This window comes from Lissotriton vulgaris, chromosome 8, assembly GCF_964263255.1.
Source record: "Lissotriton vulgaris chromosome 8, aLisVul1.2, whole genome shotgun sequence".
In the NCBI taxonomy this organism is placed as follows: Eukaryota; Metazoa; Chordata; class Amphibia; order Caudata; family Salamandridae; genus Lissotriton; species Lissotriton vulgaris.
In genome coordinates, this window is record NC_141696.1 from 103,517,358 (window position 1) to 103,540,196 (window position 22,839).

The following is a 22,839-nucleotide window of genomic DNA, read 5'->3' on the forward strand; positions in this document are numbered from 1 at the left end:
AGCGGTCAAAACAGAAACTGCGGAGGAAAAGATCGCTGCCTCTGACTGGATCTACGATCCTGTCGGGTCGGCGGTCATAAATCATGGGGCATATTATCAAGGGGGTTTATCTCCGCTTTTTTGGCTTTAAAAGCCAAGAAAGCGGAGATAAAATTATCTCCCTATTACCTAGCTGCCGCTAACACCAGTTAGCGACAGCTAGTAGGAGATAGCGGCCATCTTGGGCCCCACTTTGCATGTCAGTGATATTTATCACTAATGAGATGCAAAGTGGGCGTGCCAAGATGTTAGCGACTGAAAACAGTCGCTAACATCGCTATCTCCTATTACCAACTTTTGGAGATATTCGCGCTAAGCGGGAATATCTCCAAAAGCTAACACCTGCCCTGAGCAGTTCTTAGCCATGTTATCAAATGGGAGGTGGATAACATGGCTAAGAGCATTAGCTCGCTAATGCATGAATATCGCTGACTTTTCAGCGATATTCATGCTTTGCGGCGATTTTTACCGCATTTGCGTTAAACCTTGGTAATACCAAGGTTTATTTGCGGTAAAAACCGCCGCAGCGCTGCGGTAAATTTTTGTCTCTAACCAAGCAATAGCGATAATTATCGCTATTGCTTGGTAATATGCCCCCCGATTCCCTTAACGGCAGCGGTTTTGACCAGGCATCACTATCAGGATTATAATTACCATTTCCCACAGCTTTTTCATGGTGGTCCCACCGCCATGCAAACAGGGCTTCAGACCCCCGCCCCCCAGACCCCCACCCTCGTGTGTGGCAGCCCGGGATGAGACAGATCCCGGGCAATCACAGAGCCGCACCCGAACGTTTCACAGGTCTTTAAAAGACCATTTGAATGTTAATTAGGCCTTGCTGTTGTTTCACCCCTTCTAAGAGCCCCTGCAGCTCCACTCTGCCTATTGATTAAAGGTTCAGCCCCCCCGAAATTTTTTCTTAGACCCCCCCCGAAATTTGGCTCTAGTTGCGCCTCTGCCTGGGGGCACATGTAGTACGCCAACATACCTCCATGCATCGTGTGCAATGCAACACATGGTGCATTGCACACGGTGCATAGATGTGCACATTTTGTCCTTTTCCATTGCCGCTTGTGCTGCAGTCCTTTACCTGGGCCACAGCACAAGCCCAGGGGAAAAGGACAATTGCTGACCGGCGGTCCTATCATATTTTGACGGTCGGATCTACCGCTTGCATGTTGGGCGGTCTTCCAACCGCCGTGATATCAGGCGACGGTCCCGCCGCCAGGCAGCATAACCAAGCTCAAAGTATACAAAGAAGTCATTCCGTACTCCAATATCAGAAATGCAGTTACTCTCTGAGCTAGAGCAGGCAAGTGCACTACATGTGGACTTACAAAATCTACCTGCACACTACAGGAGCAAGACTTTGCTAACTTCATCCCAACTCTGACCACACTGTATTGGCTTGGATTTAATGCATTTTTAAATTACAATACACCTGGCAGAAGCTGGCCACTTAAAAGAGCACCTACCTGTTGGACAAATAAATTATCCCTGGAGTCCTCACAGGTTCTAGAACTATTTTTTGTGTAACTAACTTATCAGTCGAGTCCTCCATTCTTAATTGTATCATGCACTATCTTGGGACTTCATCATTTAGTATCTTTTCCCATCCATGTGGCAGACAAACAATGCACTTAGGGCCTGATTCACAGAACTAACTTAAGACAAAATCCTAAACTTACTACCATTTTGGTATTCACAGAAGGCACTTACTCATTTTGGTATTCACAGAAGGCACTTACTCATTTCGGTATTCACAGAAGTTAGGAGTCCTAACTTTAGGACTCCTAAATGCCTTCTGTGAATACCGAAAGTCTTAAAATTAGGATTTTTCTCAGTTTAGGAGTAGTAAAGTTAGGACTCCTGACTTTAGGACTCCTAAACTGAGAAAAATCCTAACTTTAAGACTTTCGCTATTCACAGAAGGCATTTAGGAGTCCTAACTTTATTTCTACTAAACTGAGAAAAATCCTAATTGTAAGACTTCTGGTATTCACAGAAGGCATTTAGGAGTCCTAAAGTTAGGACTCCTAACTTCTGTGAATATCAAAATTAGTTAGTGCCTTCTGTGAATACCAAAATGGTAGTAAGTTTAGGATTTTGTCTTAAGATAGTTCTGTGAATCGGGCCCTTAATGTTCTCCCCTACTATTTCCTTTCATTGACATTCTCCTTTTCCTGCAGTATGCCCTGTCACTCAAGGCAGATACTGGTGAGCAACAGCCTGAGCTACCAGTTCTGCTCCTTCTCAATACTGAAAAAAACATTTGGGAGACACTTTAGTCATATTCTTGCCAATTCTCATTATTGAGGTTCCGTGATGATTGTAAGTGGTGTTTTCGACTCGCACGAATATGGTCGAGTCTGGTATCTATGAACCGCAAATGACGAGTTTAGTGGGTGTACGCAGTTTCGCTGTACTAGCCTAAACCGTTCGTCTGTTTCGTGGGTTAATCTATCTGTACCCACGGGTTCCATCTTAGATACGGCATCCATTTTGTTTCTTGCCCTCAAGTAACCAGCGAACGGACGCTGTCCGCCTCGCGACCCTGGGATTCCCAAGACTTTTTGCAGAAGACACGTTTCCTTTGAAAGTGTCTTTATGATAAGGGGGATGGCACTGTAAGGCAGATGGCCCCGCTCGAGGCTCATCTTGCCGTGCCGGTCTATTGTCTTAGCCGTACATCTCATTAGGCACGTCCCTTTGATGCCCGCAGCTCGTGTTTCCCGATACCACCCCTTTTACACCCTTTCCGATCTCCCCACTGTTTCTGCCTTCCTCTGCACCTGTTTCTGTTCCTTCTTCGATCTGTTTACCGCCAATTGGAATGTACTAATGGTGGGAAGATGGGTTTTTACAGTTGGGAACCACCGAATGTTTCTGTACTTATGTTCCGGGCCCTGAATACATGAAAGCAACCCCTTCTGGTGTTTACAATGGGAACCAAGCTGTAAACCTTTGTGTATCATGTTAACCTATGAGAGAAATGTGTATAAAAGGAGCGACCTACAGTAGCAATTCGAATCAGGCTCCGTGAACCTACATGTGATGTACTTCTCGTGACTTCTGTGTTCCCTGCAGTAATAAACCTTGAATCTTTGACGCCGAAGGAAGTGTCCCGTGTCTCTGTCATTTGTACGCCGGAACAGGTTACCCACGAAGGTTTCAGGTGTTGTCCCCTGGCACCGCTGGGTCTTAGAAAAACCCAGTCCTTCAGTTGGCGCCCAACGTGGGGCTGCATCAGTGGTACCGGTCCAAGCCCGACGATCGTGAGGAACTTCGTGTGAAATCTCCGAGGGAAGGTGCACCCCGCTTCATCGATCCTGTTGTCGAAACAAGTGGCCCGACGATTTTTCCCGCGAAGATTCCCGCCTCCTGACGGCTGTGACGGACTGCTGCCCTGACTGTAGACCTGTTTTGGCGCCTGGCGTAGACCTTGGTACAGCGAGACGATTGACGGGCCTTCCTGGTGACGCCATCGATCTTTGAGTTAAGTATTTGTGGGTCGCTCCCATAGTCCTTAGTTGTGGGTGCTTAGTTGTTGCATGGTTCCATTGCATTTGTGGTTCTTAGTACTTGGTTCTTTGTTGTGATATTTGACGTCTGCAGTCGCCAAAAACCGAGGGTTTTTGCTCTTTGCAGGGACTTGGTAAATCCCATACCCCTTGAAGTTTGTGAAACTCGGCTAGTGTGCAAGATGCCTGGCCGTAGTACTTTGTTCAGTTGTTTTAGACGTTGTGGTGCGGATTCCCGACTGGAGGATTCGTGTCCGATACCTCCGGTTGGAACTCCAACTTATGAGCTATATAGCAAACACGGGTTAGGTCCGATTACCTTTAATGAGTATTGGATTCGCTATACTAAAAAGGATGGTGTCCTTAGTTGGCCACCTCATGGTAGTTTTGAGACCCCGATTTTAGATAATTTAGAAGCTAAATTGTTTCAGAAAAAATCACGGCCGGCCATGTTTGATGCCTTTCGGTTGTGGCGCAAAGAAGCCAAACAGAAAGAAATCAGACAGATTAAACGTAATCAGAGAGAAGGAGTTGTTACTACGGTGAGAAAAGCAGAGCAGTTCCAGCGAGATAAGGAGGAAAAGGAAAAGGAAGTTTTCGATAGGCTTCAGCGTATGTCTATAAATAAATGTTACCCCGCTTTGCCAACGGAGTCGGATAAGAAAGAGGAATCAGTTGAGGACCCTTTACTGTCCTATCTTCTGAAGTCACCACCTCCGTACGCACAGGGTACCACAGTTCCTGTGGTTCCCCCTGTACCTGCTCCTGTACCTGTTCCTCAACCTATTCCTCAACCTGTACCCGTTCTTCCGACTGTTCCTGCTCCTTTGCCTACTTCTGTCCCTACTGCTCCTCCGCTTGTACTTCCTCATACTCCTGCTCCTGCTCCCGCTGCTGCTCCTGTTCTACTTACTCCTGCTGTTTCTTCTGTTCCCGATTCTTCTCTTGTTAGTCCCCTATGTTATACTTCTCCATCTACCCGACGTCGTACTCCTTTAGTTGCTGCTAACTTTTTCAATTCTCTTGGACCTATCTCTGAGTCCGCTGGTTCGGACGGTCCTCAAAGACGTAGACAGCTTCCCGGTAATCGGGAACGTGCCGCGTTGTATAATATGGCGATGGCTTGGATGAAATACCCCATTAGGAATCCTCCACGTTCAGTGCTGAATACGTTTTGTCAATTCAATATACCGACACAAAGATACGTTTTTGAAGAAATGTGTAAGGTTTTACGTGATCAAATATCGGCCGATGCATCTGACGATGTATTGACTGCTTTGACTAATTTGCAGCTCCAGTTTTCGAGCGGAATGATAGTAGATTCTAATGTTCGACGCGCTGTTGAGCAGTTATTATCTTTTCGTCCCTCTATAATGCCTCGAGCATTGTTCGTGGAAGACATTGAGGGACCACTAGAAGCGCCTGGTCAGTATCCCATGCGCGAAGTTCCTCCAGTGTATATGCCAGGTAACCCTGGTGCTGCTCCGCCGATCCTGCCACATTTCCAGAGGGTGTGGATCCATCTTCCATGGAAACGGTCGGAAGTTTTGCAGGTAAAACAATCTTTGCGTGACCCTCGCAAAAATCCTGCAGGGTATTATAAAGAATTATCGCAGCTTGTGGATGCTACGATAATGAATCTTGCCGATATTGATATGCTGTTTGGCAATGTCGTACCGCAACCGGTATGGGCAAAGATTCGACAGGAAGACCATGCGGGAGAATTAGGCGGTGATTGGAATGCATTGCGGGCTGCTGACGCTTTGCAAGTTGGTGGGGCCAAGCCTGATCAGTTAATTACGGCTTTGCCTCAGAGAATTATCACTTTGATGAAAACGCTCATGCCAGCTATGAAGGTAAATTGGGATAAACTGTCCGCTTGCAAACAAAAGAAGGATGAGAGTGTCTCTGATTTCTTTACGAGATTTGAGGAGGCTTTCATTGACCATAGTGGTCAAGACATGGGTACTGAAGGAGGTCAGCGATTGTTTGTGGATAAGTTTGTCTCAAATTTACTGCCTGACTTAAGCAACAAATTGCGTAATTCAGAAAGTGCGTGGGCTGTTTCTACTTCTGCTCAAATATTGGCTACGGCCCAATATTATGAGAATAGGGAGAAAGAGGAGAATGACCGTGCAGATAAAAAGACGAAAGAACTCAAAACTAAAGTGTTGTTGCAGCAGGCGTATCCTCCGCGTTCGAATCAGAATGATTCGCAACAGCGTAATCGATCACAGTCTCAGTCTAATAGGTCGCAATCTCGAAATGACTCCTCTTCGCAGAGATCTTCGTTGGGGTACAATCAGTGTGCCTATTGTAGGAATGAGGGTCATTTAAAATTCGATTGTCCAGTTCTCAATGAGCGAAATAGTGGTAATTCGTCTAGAGGAGGTCGTGGTGGTTCTCAACAGACATCACGTGGTAGAGGTCGCGGTGCTCCAAATGACCGCTCCACTAATACTTCTGACTCCAATAATTGTTTCGATCAGCGCGGATCGTCGCAAGGGCGATCTGCTCAGTACAATGTGGATGATTATTACGTCGATCAGGATGCTGACGACGGTAATTACTAGGACAGCCATAGACAAGGAGAGGGAGTAGTATCAGTTCCGGTTGATCAGAGAGGGCCTTACGTCGCAGTTGCCACCTCGGGCGTCGTTGAGCCTTTTCTGTTGGACACTGGTGCAGCGAAAAGTTCCATAATGCATTCGAAACTCCCTGGCGCACCTTTGTCTGGCTTAACAAATGTTTCCGTTGGATTCTCTGGCGCCCCTGTTAGCAATCCGGTTTCGTGCCCTTTGCCTCTTACGATTGGGCCGCGTGAGCTGAAAGCTCCGCTGATTTTGACCACTGGATGTGGCGAAAATCTTTTGGGCCTGGATTTGCTAAAACGTTTGTATGCAACTTTGTATTGTTCTCCTGCGGGAGTAAAGCTTACGTTAGGTGAGAGAGTTGTCTCTCCTATGTACTTATCCATCGATAAGCTTCCACCGGAATTGAGTTCTCTTCCTGCATCTTTGTGGGCAACAGGTCCCAACGACGTGGGCCTGCTTGACATCTCCCCTTATGTTGTTCATTTAAAATCTAATGTGCGACTGCCACGTATTCCCCAGTATCGTATCTCCCTTGATGGTGAGCGAGCGCTGTTAGCGATCATTTACGATTTGATCGAGAAAGATGTTATCGAGGAGACTCGGGGAAACGTGTGCAATAGTCCTGTACTGCCCATTTTGAAGCGCACGGATCCATCAAAACCACCCGTTTATCGTTTTGTTATCGATTTACGGGAGGTGAATAAAATTGTGATTCCTCAGTTCCCTGTGGTGCCTGACATTACGGCTCTACTGACTCTGATTCCAGCCTCTGCATCTTGGTTCTCAGTGATCGATCTGAAGAATGCCTTCTTCAGCATTCCGATTGCTGAGGAAAGTAGAGACCTTTTCGGCTTCTCTCTTGGTGGCCGTAGTTTCAGGTTTAAACGTGCTCCTCAGGGCTACTGTGAGAGTCCATCGATATACAGTCAAGCCTTGAAGGGCCAACTTGATGCATTTGTGTTGCCGGCTGGTGCAGCCTTGATCTGGCTGCAGACACTCAGGACATTTGCAAAACCGCTACAGTGTCGTTGTTGCAACATCTCTGTGACTTACATCATAAGGTGTCACCTTCTAAACTACAGTATTGTTGTCAAGAAGTAACCTATCTAGGTCACTTATTGTCAAAGGAGGGAAGAAGGTTGACCCCAGAGAGAATTGCAGCGATTGCGCGAATGACTGTGCCAACGACTCAGAGAGATGTGCGTGCCTTTTTAGGTATCAAGTCATACTGCAGGCAATGGATTCCAAATTTTTCATTGTTAGCGAAACCATTGGTAGCTCTTACGTGCAAGGATGTTCCAACTCCTTTACCATGGACGGAAGAATGTCAGAAAAGTTTTTCTGAATTGCGTGATGCGTTGTGTTCGGCCCCTGTGTTAGGTACTCCTGACTACAGTAAGCCGTTTACACTATACGTTCACGAGAGAGAAGGTTGTGCGTTGAGTGTTTTGGCGCAACAATTCGGTGGTAAACAACGTCCATGTGCATATTTTTCCTCGACCTTGGACCCAGTAGCTAGAGCATTGCCGAGTTGTTTGAGAGCAACAGCGGCAGCTGCGGTGTCCATCCGAAAATCTGCAGGATTGGTCATGGATAATATGCTTACGGTGATGGTTCCGCACGCAGTTGACACTCTTTTGAATCGTACAAAAACCCAACACTTGACGAGTGCGAGGTTGTCTGGGTACGAGTTCACGCTTTTGGCAAGTCATATTCAGATAAAACGTTGTAATGTCCTGAACCCGGCAACTTTATTGCCAATTAGTATGGAATCAGATGAAGTGGCACCTCATGATTGCTACTTACGGACTGAGGAGGAAACAAAAGGTCGTGTGGACCTTAAAAACACTCCTTTGGAAGATCCCGATGGGACCTTGTATGTGGATGGTTCATGTTTTAAATTGCCGAATGGTGACGTGACGACTGCGTATGCTGTGGTAACTTTGAATACTGTTGTGGAAACTGCGAGATTGAATCAGAATTCTGCCCAAGCTGCAGAGCTGATTGCTTTGACTAGAGAGTGTGTGTTGTCGAAAGGGAAACGTGTGAATGTGTTTACCGACAGCCAATATGCTTTTGGCGTCGCCCATAGCTTTGGACGATTGTGGAGAGAGAGAGGTTTTATGACATCGCATGGTACTAAGATTCAGCATGGACAGCTTGTGAATGACCTTTTGGAGGCACTTACATTGCCTAAGCAGGTGGCGATTGTTAAATGTAGTGCGCATCGTAAGGTGACGGATGATGTTGGTCGTGGTAATGCGTTTGCGGATGAGACTGCTAAGGAGACTGCCCGGAACCTTAGCACTAGAATGTATGTGACAAGTTCGGTTAGGTGGCCTACAGAGACTGGTATGTGTGAGGATACCATCGAGAGTGTGAAAGCGATACAGAATGAGGCCACCGAGACTGAAAAGACGAAGTGGAAAGAGAGTACAGGAAAGTTGGATGCGAATGGTTGTTGGATTGATTTGTCGGAGCATAAGAGATGGATGTTGCCAGATGCGTATGTCCTAGCTGTTGTGACGATGGCACACGGGTTAGCACATATTAGTGCGAAAGGTATCTGCAAGTTGTTGTCCCCTGTGTGGAAGAATGATGGTATCACTAAATGTGCTGAGAGATTGGTTAAAAATTGCATGATATGTATGATGTACAATCCTGGTAAGGGAACCCCAACACCTCCTGGCCATTTTGCTCCACCTTCATGTCCCTTTGAGGTGATTCAGCTAGACTTCATCCATATGGAGCGATGCAATAACCTGAAATACGTTTTAGTGGTGGTTTGCGCATTCTCCCGATGGATTGAAGCCTACCCTCTCAAAGATAACACGGCTCTGTCCACTGCGAAAATCCTACTGAAGGAATACTTTCCTCGGTATGGAATGCCACGGATTGTATGGTCTGATAACGGAAGTGAGTTTGTGGGGAGTGTGATGAAGAGTGTGTGTAAGGGCCCTGGAATTACTCAAAAATTCCATAGCGCCAATCATCCCCAGTCAGCAGGTTTAGTTGAAGGGTATAATGGCACCCTTAAACTCAAATTAGCGAAGATTCAGGCTACGACTGGTCTTTCGTGGCCTGACGCTTTGCCTCTAGCTTTGCTGTCAACAAGGGCGACTGTACACTCCCGAGTAGGGCTTAGTCCCTATGAAATAGTGTTCGGCCGTCCTGCGAATGTTTGGGGGGTCCCTAGACCGAGTGTGTTTTCTGATCTTGAATACCCAATGCTGATTGATTATCTTCATGATCTGACTGCTAAACTGAGGTTAATTCACCAACAGGTCTTTGAAGCACTGCCGACGCAGACGGAGGGTCCAGGCCACCAGCTCCAGCCTGGAGACTGGGTGGTGACGCGGAACTTCGGACGCAAAAGAAATCTTGAGCCCCGCTTTACTGGACCCTACCAAGTTCTTCTCGCCACGAGGACTGCTGTTCGTTTGGAAGGTCGAAAGCACTGGGTGCATGCCACCCATACCAAGAAGGTACCTATACCTGTATCAGCGGACTCGTGGGTGAGGAAGGGCATTGCTTCGTCTGAAACTGAAAGATTGCAGACCTTCATACCTTTTAGCGACGCTCAGCCTGTCGGAGAATCCTCAGTGCAGCAGAACGACATTGTTGAACACTTGTCAACACAAGACTCAAGATCTGAACAATTGACTGATCAACAGAACTCTGTTCCCTCATCGGATCCATTGTTTGACGAACAGACACGTCCTGGAAGGAGCCGATACTTTTTGCGATCTAATACCAAGGACAAATAAAAGTTTTGTTTTTGTCCCTCGACATCTACGTTACCCCATTGCCACGATCAGTCTAAACACTCGTACAACTGTGATTTTGTAAATATTGAGTTTTTTACACATCTGTGTTCTTGCTTCCACAGCTGAGAGACTTTGTACATATTTGTGAATTAGGATACCTTGCATCCAGGTGTACCGTAGGGCCGCGCGTGTACTTCCTTCTGGTTAGTAGGTCTTGACATTAGGTCGAAGGCCGTCGGTTCCCGGGAACTCCTGGGGATTGACTACTGCTACACAGAACGTAGTGCGTCAAGAAACGTTGCGGACGGTTTTAGAGGATGGCGTTTTCAAAGCTGATGGACTTGGAAAAAGCTCAGGCGCAAAGATTCAAACTCCAACAAATTACTCGTACCAAATGCTTTATGTTTCAGGTGTTCCTTCTGTTTCTAATTGTTTCCTCGTTATTGGCGGGTGGGGTGTATTATATGATACAGTACTTCCTACCTTCTGCCATACCTACTCCTACTTCTGAACCTAAATCTATCACCACTGTGTCCCCTCATTCCTTCCATATCTTACCCCAACACGAGCAGGCTAGACGTGCGGAATTCAGAAATAATTCCTTCATTCAGCTCCTTCATCAGCATCAGTTAGTGGTTAATACTACTAATTGTTGGGTGTGTGGGTTAATGCCACATACCACGGATAAGGGAATTCCATATCTGGTCCTTCCTTATAGTTCCCAGGGTTCAGCTCGAGCATTGCAAACAATGTTTCGTAGTGCACTAGATTCCTACCCCAATCGAGAGCCACGTCCTCCGCACTTTGGTCCCGGTCCGTACCACAAGCCTTTGGCTATAGCGATTGCCGATTTAGATAGGGATATCTATGAGCCGTCGCTCATCCCAGAGGAAGAGGTGCGAGCCTATAGGGATCTGAGTGAGGCTGAGTATAGTGCGCTCGTGGGTGAAAGACAGCTTAAAAGCTCGTCTCCAATATGGATCGTACCCCACCTTGGTAATTTCTGTCTAAAAGGTCGTGGCCGAAGCCCGAGAGCTCATCTTGGAGAGAGTGCTTGCTCCGAGATGTATGTCTTACCGATGCTCTCTTCCCCTGTGTTTCTGACTGCCAAGGGTACGTACTTCGTCTGTCATGATCGTGCATATACGTGGTTGCCCTCCGACCGGGCACATGTTATATCGCAAATTTGTTGCCTCCGACGTTTACCGTTGATGCAGATTACCACAAGACTAGAATTGTGAGGGGCGTGATTAGCGAAGAGGACACTGCCGGTCAAGAGGCAGGAGACTTTTTCAAAGGTTTCTTTCCGTTTTGGGACCTATGGTTAATAGTAGGAACCTGAGACAGTTGACCCGAGTGGTGGAATCGACAGCTAATATCACTGCCAGTGCCCTTGGTAATATCACCGCAGAACTTCAGGCGGACAGGCTTATGACGCTACAAAACCGTATGGTTTTAGACGTTGTTTTAGCAGATCGAGGTGGAGTATGTAAAGTGATCCATTCGAGCTGCTGTATTTTCATTCCAGATAACGCTCCGACTGTCTATCAAGCCATCTCAAAGTTGCATAAGATCTCTGAGTCCATACACGTGGACGTAGGGGATTGGACGCTACTTGGGTGGTTTTGGGGCCTAATGTCGACTTGGGGTTGGAAAATTCTGATGATCATCTGAGTTGTTGTAGCATTTCTGTTCTCGTGTTGCCTTTGTGTGCAGTGTGGTCCTGCCTTATGTGGCCTCTGTGCTACAACGTGTATAAGACAGCCGCCTGTTACCAAAGGAGCTCTGATGGATAGAATTATGTTGCAGCAACATCTAGATGGTCTGATGAATATCGAATATGATTCTGACTAGTGCTTGCCTACATGAGGGCAAAAGGAGCGTCTGAGGTTCCGTGATGATTGTAAGTGGTGTTTTCGACTCGCACGAATATGGTCGAGTCTGGTATCGATGAACCGCAAATGATGAGTTTAGTGGGTGTACGCAGTTTCGCTGTACTAGCCTAAACCGTTCGTCTGTTTCGTGGGTTTATCTATCTGTACCCACGGGTTCCATCTTAGATACGGCATCCATTTTGTTTCTTGCCCTCAAGTAACCAGCGAACGGACGCTGTCCGCCTCGCGACCCTGGGATTCCCAAGACTTTTTGAGAAGACACGTTTCCTTTGAAAGTGTCTTTATGATAAGGGGGATGGCACTGTAAGGCAGATGGCCCCGCTCGAGGCTCATCTTGCCGTGCCGGTCTATTGTCTTAGCCGTACATCTCATTAGGCACGTCCCTTTGATGCCCGCAGCTCGTGTTTCCCGATACCACCCCTTTTACACCCTTTCCGATCTCCCCACTGTTTCTGCCTTCCTCTGCACCTGTTTCTGTTCCTTCTTCGATCTGTTTACCGCCAATTGGAATGTACTAATGGTGGGAAGATGGGTTTTTACAGTTGGGAACCACCGAATGTTTCTGTACTTATGTTCCGGGCCCTGAATACATGAAAGCAACCCCTTCTGGTGTTTACGATGGGAACCAAGTTGTAAACCTTTGTGTATCATGTTAACCTATGAGAGAAATGTGTATAAAAGGAGCGACCTACAGTAGCAATTCGAATCAGGCTCCGTGAACCTACATGTGACGTACTTCTCGTGACTTCTGTGTTCCCTGCAGTAATAAACCTTGAATCTTTGACGCCGAACCCCTTTCGTGTCTGTTGTAATGTGGGTGCTGGTATCACAAAATGCCCCCGGTTGCTTGCGGTCTACAGCCGCCCATAGCCTTAAACTAAATGATAAATGGGCTCATGGGCAGATCTCAACAGCTGGGGATTCGGTCCGACTGCAGCATTGCGATGCCAGCGGTCAAAACAGAAACTGCGGAGGAAAAGATCGCTGCCTCTGACTGGATCTAAGATCCTGTCGGCGGTCATAAATCATGGGGCATATTATCAAGGGGGTTTATCTCCGCTTTTTTGGCTTTAAAAGCCAAGAAAGCGGAGATAAAATTATCTCCCTATTACCTAGCTGCCGCTAACACCAGTTAGCGACAGCTAGTAGGAGATAGCGGCCATCTTGGGCCCCACTTTGCATGTCAGTGATATTTATCACTAATGAGATGCAAAGTGGGCGTGCCAAGATGTTAGCGACTGAAAACAGTCGCTAACATCGCTATCTCCTATTACCAACTTTTGGAGATATTCGCGCTAAGCGGGAATATCTCCAAAAGCTAACACCTGCCCTGAGCAGTTCTTAGCCATGTTATCGAATGGGAGGTGGATAACATGGCTAAGAGCATTAGCTCGCTAATGCATGAATATCGCTGACTTTTCAGCGATATTCATGCTTTGCGGCGATTTTTACCGCATTTGCGTTAAACCTTGGTAATACCAAGGTTTATTTGCGGTAAAAACCGCCGCAGCGCTGCGGTAAATTTTTGTCTCTAACCAAGCAATAGCGATAATTATCGCTATTGCTTGGTAATATGCCCCCCGATTCCCTTAACGGCAGCGGTTTTGACCAGGCATCACTATCAGGATTATAATTACCATTTCCCACAGCTTTTTCATGGTGGTCCCACCGCCATGCAAACAGGGCTTCAGACCCCCGCCCCCCCCCCCCCCACCCCCCCCCACCCTCGTGTGTGGCAGCCCGGGATGAGACAGATCCCGGGCAATCACAGAGCCGCACCCGAACGTTTCACAGGTCTTTAAAAGACCATTTGAATGTTAATTAGGCCTTGCTGTTGTTTCACCCCTTCTAAGAGCCCCTGCAGCTCCACTCTGCCTATTGATTAAAGGTTCAGCCCCCCCAAAAATTTTTCTTAGACCCCCCCGAAATTTGGCTCTAGTTGCGCCTCTGCCTGGGGGCACATGTAGTACGCCAACACACCTCCATGCATCGTGTGCAATGCAACACATGGTGCATTGCACACGGTGCATAGATGTGCACATTTTGTCCTTTTCCATTGCCGCTTGTGCTGCAGTCCTTTACCTGGGCCACAGCACAAGCCCAGGGGAAAAGGACAATTGCTGACCGGCGGTCCTATCATATTTTGACGGTCGGATCTACCGCTTGCATGTTGGGCGGTCTTCCAACCGCCGTGATATCGGGCGACGGTCCCGCCGCCAGGCAGCATAACCAAGCTCAAAGTATACAAAGAAGTCATTCCGTACTCCAATATCAGAAATGCAGTTACTCTCTGAGCTAGAGCAGGCAAGTGCACTACATGTGGACTTACAAAATCTACCTGCACACTGTTATTGTTATAGTTATTGTTATAGTGGATTTATATAGCGCCGGGTCACCTACAGGTCTCAGGGCGCTTTGACCACCGAACATAACATCCGGGATATGAAAAAGGGTGGAGTGCTTAAGCTAAGCTGAGTGCTGTTCTGAACAAGTTAGTTTTAAAGGCTTTCCTGAAACGGAGTAGATTCCCCTCCTTTCGGAGTGTCTCAGGCAGGGCGTTCCAAAGGTTCGGTAGTAAAACCGAAAAGGATCTCCCTCCCATTGTGGCCAGCTTAAAACGAGGACATACAAGGAGTTTGGCATCAGAGGACCTGAGATTTCTTTCCGGTCTATATATCTCAATCCGTTCCTTTATGTAGGTCGGGGCCTTCCCATAGATGGCTTTATGGGCTATACAGAGGCTTTTAAAAACGGACCTCTGTCCAATTGGCAGCCAGTGTAGACTTTTTAATAGTGGAGAGGCATGCGTTCTCCGCGGCAGGTTGAAAATAAGTCTAGCGGCGTCGTTTAGGACTACCTGAAGTCTGTTTGTTAGCATTTTTGGCAGGCCTAAGTAGAGCGCATTGCCATAGTCGAGTCTTGACACTATGGTGGCCGAGACCACTGTGCGTAGCATCGACTGGGAGAGGAGAGGGACTAGTTTGCGCAACTGTCTTAAAAGACCTGTACAAGTGCCGACCACGGTGGAAACCTGGTTGGTCATTGAGAGGGCACTGTCCAATTTAATGCCCAGACTTTTAACCGTGGCTGCTGGCTGTGGCGTTGGGCCCAGCTCCTGGGGCCAATACATGTCACTCCAGGAGGAGCACTTGGATGGTACTATCAGCACCTCTGTCTTTTCCGGGTTAATTTTAAGCTGGTTTGTGGACATCCAGTGGACCGTATATCTAAGTATGTCCTGCGAGTGTGACTGGGCTTGTGCTGTGTCATCTATGCCCAGCAGCAGCTGTGTGTCATCAGCATAGTTAAACACCCGACAGCCCATCCCCGCTAGTGTGTTAATCAGGGGCTGTAGATATATGTTAAACAGGAGTGGGGACAGTGCTGAGCCCTGGGGGATGCCACAAGTCACTACAGGAGCAAGACTTTGCTAACTTCATCCCAACTCTGACCACACTGTATTGGCTTGGATTTAATGCATTTTTAAATTACAATACACCTGGCAGAAGCTGGCCACTTAAAAGAGCACCTACCTGTTGGACAAATACATTATCCCTGGAGTCCTCACAGGTTTTAGAACTATTTTTTGTGTAACTAACTTATCAGTCGAGTCCTCCATCCTTAATTGTATCATGCACCATCTTGGGACTTCATCATTTAGTATCTTTTCCCATCCATGTGGCAGACAAACAATGCACTTAGGGCCTGATTCACAGAACTAACTTAAGACAAAATCCTAAACTTACTACCATTTTGGTATTCACAGAAGGCACTTACTCATTTTGGTATTCACAGAAGGCACTTACTCATTTCGGTATTCACAGAAGTTAGGAGTCCTAACTTTAGGACTCCTAAATGCCTTCTGTGAATACCGAAAGTCTTAAAATTAGGATTTTTCTCAGTTTAGGAGTAGTAAAGTTAGGACTCCTGACTTTAGGACTCCTAAACTGAGAAAAATCCTAACTTTAAGACTTTCGCTATTCACAGAAGGCATTTAGGAGTCCTAACTTTATTTCTACTAAACTGAGAAAAATCCTAATTTTAAGACTTCTGGTATTCACAGAAGGCATTTAGGAGTCCTAAAGTTAGGACTCCTAACTTCTGTGAATATCAAAATTAGTTAGTGCCTTCTGTGAATACCAAAATGGTAGTAAGTTTAGGATTTTGTCTTAAGTTAGTTCTGTGAATCGGGCCCTTAATGTTCTCCCCTACTATTTCCTTTCATTGACATTCTCCTTTTCCTGCAGTATGCCCTGTCACTCAAGGCAGATACTGGTGAGCAACAGCCTGAGCTACCAGTTCTGCTCCTTCTCAATACTGAAAAAAACATTTGGGAGACACTTTAGTCATATTCTTGCCAATTCTCATTATGCGTCTGTGCTTGACCTTTTGAGTTGTTGTCTTCTGTTCATTGACTTGGTCATGGAGGCTGATAATAATGTGCCACCTTTAAAAAAGTTGGTACTTAGAGAGTTGCACCTCTTCACTGTGGTTTGTTTTGGGCATCTGAGCTGGCTAAACTGAAGGCTACGTGCAAGGACATAGAGTGATTCTGCACAAGAATTACGACTCCGAGCTCAAAAGTAAATGTCGCTCGGAAAGGTTTTGAAGAAGCTTTTCACGAAGCCCATGCCTCGTGTTGACCACCTTGATCCCGCAACAGTTCTAATATTGCTAAAGAACTGCTTCTGATTGCAGAGTACCTGTAAGTAATCAACCTTTGATATGTTCAGCTCTCTTACTGCTTCTTTTCCTAGATTTACTCCACTAGGAAGTCTTGCAGCTACCATCCAAGATGCTAACGAACATCAGCCAGGTAGGTATCTCCCTTCGGTCACCATCTTCCCGCCTTTGCGACTCTCTCTTGACGTCCATCTCCAACAGTATGATGGTGCTAAAAGCTGGTTCTTGCCTAAATCAGTGTCCTATCTCCCAGGTGAAAAAAACATCAAATCTCAAAGCGCCTAATCTGTGTAGCATCCCACATTTGCCTCTTTTTCAGCTTCAGTCTCCCATAGCTTTAAAAAGGCACAGTAGCTTATTACAATTGAGATTCTGTCCAACCTCCTTGCTGACTACGACTGCTAAACTCATGGAGAAAGGCAATCGATATGGAATAGCTTGAAAACTATAATGTGTTGAACCTGCCTAAGACAGGCCTCTGGCCATTTACTGATACTAGGTCACTACTGGTTGCTAACTCAATGATCTTAATGGAATTCTGGATTTGGGCGCATTTGTGGCACTGATTATGCTTTATCTGCTGACCAGGTTTGACACAGTCATTATATTTTTGGGCTAAATTATGAAAAGTACAATGGGGGCACAACAGGGGTGTCTATACGCTTTTTGCATCCTGGGGCACTTTGGTATTACAGAAGGGATCGCAGTAAACTTGTCTGTAATACAAGTTACACCAGTGGTAAATGAGTGCCGGGACAATCTCAAGGGGTCTTCCCATACTTGCATGGAAGAGTAGCCCCATGAAAATGAGGGAATCCTTAGCCTTCATGGCCAATCCGTATTAGGGGCCTGGGCCCAGAGGCTAGGAGCTAGTCAGGCGGCGAATTGACTGGACACCATCTAGAGGTAGCACAGTCAGTGCACCCCGAGAACACTCCTAGGAAAGGGGGCAAGGATTTACAGAGACCCCAGACATATCCCTGCAGAGTGCTGAAGTCTCTCACTGCACCTGCCTGGTAGCATGTCCTTAACCTGGATGTTATTGAGGAGATCCACCAATCCTAGCACCCACGGCCAACTTGAGATTTTCTTTGATATTTCACTCTCCCAGACCCTTGCATAATTAAGGTCACTCCTATCTGTTACCGGCCATTAAAAATGGCTTGAAAATAATTCAAAAATGTTTCCCTTCATTGTAAGGAGTTATATCGCCATGCCTGGAGAACAATATTAATTCCCTGTATCGAAGGCTCTAAAATACCTGCTCTGTTATTATACATAATTTGGTAGCCCTGCATATTCTGGGTTCTTCATCACTCTACTATTATATCTACTCACACTGCTGAGGATCTCTCCATGGCTAAATGCATAATTTTAATTTCTGATGTTTCTGCCAATGTATAGCACTGGCCTAGTCTCCCTGCTGTATCAGTTTATTCCTTGTACTCCCTCCCAAAACCTCAAGTTCTCCTCTAATGCTTATTGTAGGTACCTAGGTTACAGACAGCATGCTTGTATAAAATGAGCCTTTTCCTTAGTGATGGCCAAACACTGGCACACCTTGACAGCTATTTTACGCCTCTAAAGCACCCATTTAGCTAAGTTAAGTCTAAAACATGACCCTTCTCTGCCTCTGTTGAGGTTTCTCATTTTCCTACAAGAGCTGTAACCAGTGGGTAACAGAGCATTATGAAAACAGCTCCATCATTCAAAGTTAGTGTCACCAAATCCTCCTCCTCGACTGCTCAGAATTTCACAAACCTAGGACAGCATCCTCCCTCTCCTGAAATGTTCTTCCAAGAGAAGTTTTCTGTTCCCATATACACCCCCTCCATTGCAAACTCATGATTCTCCTCTGCCGAGAACATGTGCCTGAAGGGAAGCCCCCTTAGCATTATCTCAACTAGCGTCATGTCACTATCTCTTCTGCCCAATGCTAAGTCCCTACTACAACTTCGGAAGATGAAACACTAAAAACTATTTACCCTTTGGGGACCAGTCCTAGCTAGTAAAATAAGTGAACAAAGAAATAAAAATAAATAAATATATTGTGTCATTCCACAGGGCTTAAACCAGATTCCCCAGCTCATCTGAGTGAATACTTTAGATTCTGATCTTCTAGGCAGGATCCCAACTTCTCCTAAAAGCAGTTAGCAGATCCCATACTTGTTCTTGGGTCATTTACAGCCCCTATGGCTTAACCAAAGCAGCATAATTTGTCCACCCATGCCGGTCTACCTTCCAACCATAGGGCTCTCTTAATGAATGTTCATGTTATACCACAAAGGCTACCAAGCAGGAAGCTGTTTCATACTTTCCCAGCTTGTCCGAGGATGTGTAGTTGACGTAGATGTTGTTGAGGCCACACAGGAAGGCGGTGAGGATGATCATCAAGATGAAAAGGAACCTGGTTAGGGAGAAAGAAGACCATCAGTCACTTCAGAGCCAGTGCTAAAGATGATGTAGGAAACCAACAGGGGATGAAAAGGTGAATTGAGCAGAAGATCATTAAAATACAACCATAAGGAACAAATGATGCCATACAATCCTGGATACAGATACCAAATGGAGCATGGCAATAGCAACTACATAGCAATAGGATGGCTGAGTTGGGGCCATTACAGCAGCTAAAGAGTTCTCAAAGGCCTTTTTAGAAAAGTTATTCTGTACAACCAACAATTGAGTATTTAGTAATTTCAGTACAGAATAAGATTGAAGTGCCAGATCTGTGAAGCCTCCGTGATGCGACAGTCTCAGAGTTGGGAAAAGTTGCAACGTTTTCTCCAGGAGAACATTACATTGTAATACTGAGATGCCAATTGCCAATGCAGTGCTATGGTAATGAGACCATGATGGCTATTTGGCTAAAGTTGTGAAAAGGTTCTTGTCCTCCATTTCAACGATGTGCAACGTTGCTGAGAACACATCAGGGGCAACAGAGGGAGTTTCAATAGCAGACCAACTTGTGTATTGTTCAAAGGTTTCTGAGTTGTTAAGCTTTAGGTTAGGAGTCTAAGGGAATTTCCTTACACATCCACCTTTTTGTAGGGATATATTTATGTATGGAAGCTTGTTGACTACAAAGTAAGAACATCTCTTCTCCTGAAAATCTTTAAAGTAGAGCTGCTGTACATGCTTTAAATTTACTATTTGTGTATTTATTCCCATCTCAAGCCTCTTATTTTAGGGCACATCTCCCAGCTCTTAATTTAAATCGCTGTGTCTCACATTTATTAGTTACTATATTTCTTTAAAATAAGAACACACATTCAATTCTATAATCTATACACAACATATTCATGAACATCTTGCTGCTATAAAATTCTTATATTTACTTTTATACTCACATTCATATCCCATTCAATCATTTATTTAAAACCCATATAGTTACATGGTAGCTATTACAAGCAATTATGTCCTTACTTTATTATGTGTAATGACTGTTTTAGACAACATCCCTTTAACATCAACATGGCTGCATTTTTGTAGTATCTTGTAACCTTTCCACCTTCCTCAGGAAGTCATCTGATTACCCTTATAGAAGCATGGTCATTCAACTGGAACAAAGCTACACCGACTAATAAACCCTCAATTAGAGCGAAACCGGCCCTAGGTTGCTTGTGTTCTGGTTCAAGGAGGACCTGACAGTTTGGGCTGTGCCTTTCCTACTGGAGCAGAATCAAGACTGGTTTGCATATGACTGGTTTCAAAAAGAACGATGGGCTGGAATGCTACCCCAGGCATTTGCCAGTAGTTAGGCCTTTTGCAAGCATTCCACCTTTCGTGTGTTTTACATAAAGATTTGAACATTTCAGAAGTTTAATCAGTCTGATGAAAAGATCTTTGTCACTGGGCCTCTGACTGTTCAATGCATAGTGACCCGGATGACATTGAGGAAGACCCAATACCTGATCGTGCAATGCCCTTTTCTCTGTTACGTTATAGAAAACAAAGGTACTTAGCTCATTTAGAATCAATACAATAGAGTATAGGAACACAATGGAATACTATACGTTATGGTTTCCTAACCCAGCCGGGTAAGGAATTTATTTCCAACAAACAATGTCAAATATACAATGTAGAACAATAGCGTGACACAAGCCTGTGCCGTACTAAAAAGGAAAAGGAAGAATAAGAGTAGAGTGAAAGGGGTGCTTTTCAGGCAAAGGAAGGGAGCAAAGCAGGGTACTGTGAAGAAATTAATGAGTACTGACAGTATCGCCTGGAATGGAGCATACACAATTTCATAAACAATATCGTGAGTGTAACCCCACTCGGAAGCTACGCCGGATTGGGTTTGGCTATTGTAGGACACAAGAGGACGCAGAGTGAACCAACCACAAGGAATCATCACGCCGAAGAACCTGGTGACTGGCCTGCAGAGGGAAACTTCGTTGTGAGGGACGTTGAGGGACGTTGTAGCCAGGAACTCCGACCCGAATACGGTAGAGAGGACAACGGTATCCAGAGCACCCCTGGGGGGCGAAGAGACCCAACAAAGGAACTGCTTACAAGCTAGCCATGTTCCAGGAGGAGCGTGGCTATCAGAGGTATGAGAACGCTTAAGGGCTCTAAGCTGGAGGCGGGTATCTAATGCTACATAAGCTACGTTTGGGGGAATTGAGACAGATCACTCCCTTCCCATCTAAAATAGTGGAGTAAATAGGGCAAACCACGTATTCAGTATAAATGAATCCCAGAAGAACCCCAAACTACCACATTTATTTACTAAAGAAATGGATAGGACCCCTCCTAAAACCCACAAACCTGCTCCAACACACTCAGCCCAATACATCTTGTACTCTAGAGCAATGAGGCCTTAACCCTCAATGAAACCTCCCAATTGCAGGAGGTTTTACATCCCTTTTCTAGTATCATTTCAGACCTCCCCGGTACAACTTCCATGGTTGAGCACACAAAAACCAGTAACCCAGGCGAAGTATTCAAACAACGACCCTACCAAATACCCGCTGCCCAAAGGACTCCCATTGATAAGGAAATAGATAACATGTTGTCAATGGGAGTCATTCGCCCGTCACAAAGCAACTGGTCTTCTCCCATAGTATTGGTCCCAAAAACGGATGGATCAATATTGTTCTGTATAGACTTCAGTGCCGTAAACGCCAGTTCCAAGTTTGATTTGCATCCGCTCCCCCGAATCGATGAGCTAATTGAAAAACTAGGGGAGGCCCAATACATTTCCACCACAGACCTTACTAATAGTTACTGGCAGGTACCCTTACCAAAGGAATATCAAGAAAAGACAGCCTTTTCCACACCAAATGGCCTATATGAATTCACGGTATTACCATTTGGGTTACATGGGGCCCCAGCCACATTTCAGAGGCTCATGAATACAGTTCTTCATGACCATCAGAAATACATGTCTGCGTACCTAGATGACATTGTAGTATTCAGCTCCTCTTGGGAAGAACACCTCGTACATTGTCAACAGGTTCTCCAAGCACTCGAGAGGGCAGGTCTTCACATCATTGCCAAGAAATTTAGGATGGCCTGTCAAAACGTGAGGTATCTGGGATATATCCTGGGGAAAGGCGTTATAGTACCACAAGAGGAGAAGATCAAAGCCATCATGAACACACCTTTTCCTGCCACTAAAAGGGAGGTCAGAGCTTTCCTAGGGCTGCTGGGCTACTATCGCAGATTCATACCTTGCTATTCGGGCATAGCAATCCCCCCTCACCGACCTTCTAAAAAAGGTGAAGGCCAAGAACTGACTAATCCCCCTCCTGAATCATGAAGGGCATTTTCTGAGCATAAAAATACGATAACCTCCAGTCCCATATTGGTATCCCCAAACTTTAACAAGACGTTCATTCTGCAAACTGATGCATTGACCTGTGGCTAGGCAGCTGTTCTTTCTCAACTCTGAAGAAGGTGTGGAGTTCCCCATCTTGTTTATTAGCCAAAATGTTTTCCCTAGGGAATGTAAATACCCCAATATAGGGAAGGAGTGTCTTGCCCATAAGTGGGCCATGGAGAAGCTGTGTTATTATTTGGAAGGATCCTCCTTTACACTATACGCATATTATGCCCCTTTGCTATGGATGAGTCGTAACAAGGGAAACAACCCTTGGGTACTCTGTTGGTTTCTTTCCCTCCCGCCTTTTCATTTTGAGGTCTGGCATCGGAAATGCACTGCAAATGGGAATGCCAAATTTCTGTCCCGGATCCTTGTTTTCCTGATCGGGAAAAGTCTGGTGGAGGGGTGTGTCATGGGGCCTCTGACTGTCCAATGCATAGCGAACCGAAGACATTGAGAAAGACCCATAACCTGATCATGCAGTGCCCTTTTCTCTGTTACAGCCCGAACATTCAT

General features: G+C 45.7%; 1 protein-coding gene across 1 annotated transcript in view; it reads right to left on the bottom strand.

The window, feature by feature from the left end:
- Positions 1 to 22,839, bottom strand: part of LOC147693540 (short transient receptor potential channel 2-like) — a 338,081-nt gene that overhangs the window by 44,554 nt on the left and 270,688 nt on the right. Inside the window, exon 8 of the mRNA XM_086933233.1 lies at positions 18,814 to 18,906. Coding sequence (XP_086789359.1) covers positions 18,814 to 18,906 — 93 coding nt within the window. The remainder of the gene's footprint in view (positions 1 to 18,813; positions 18,907 to 22,839) is intronic.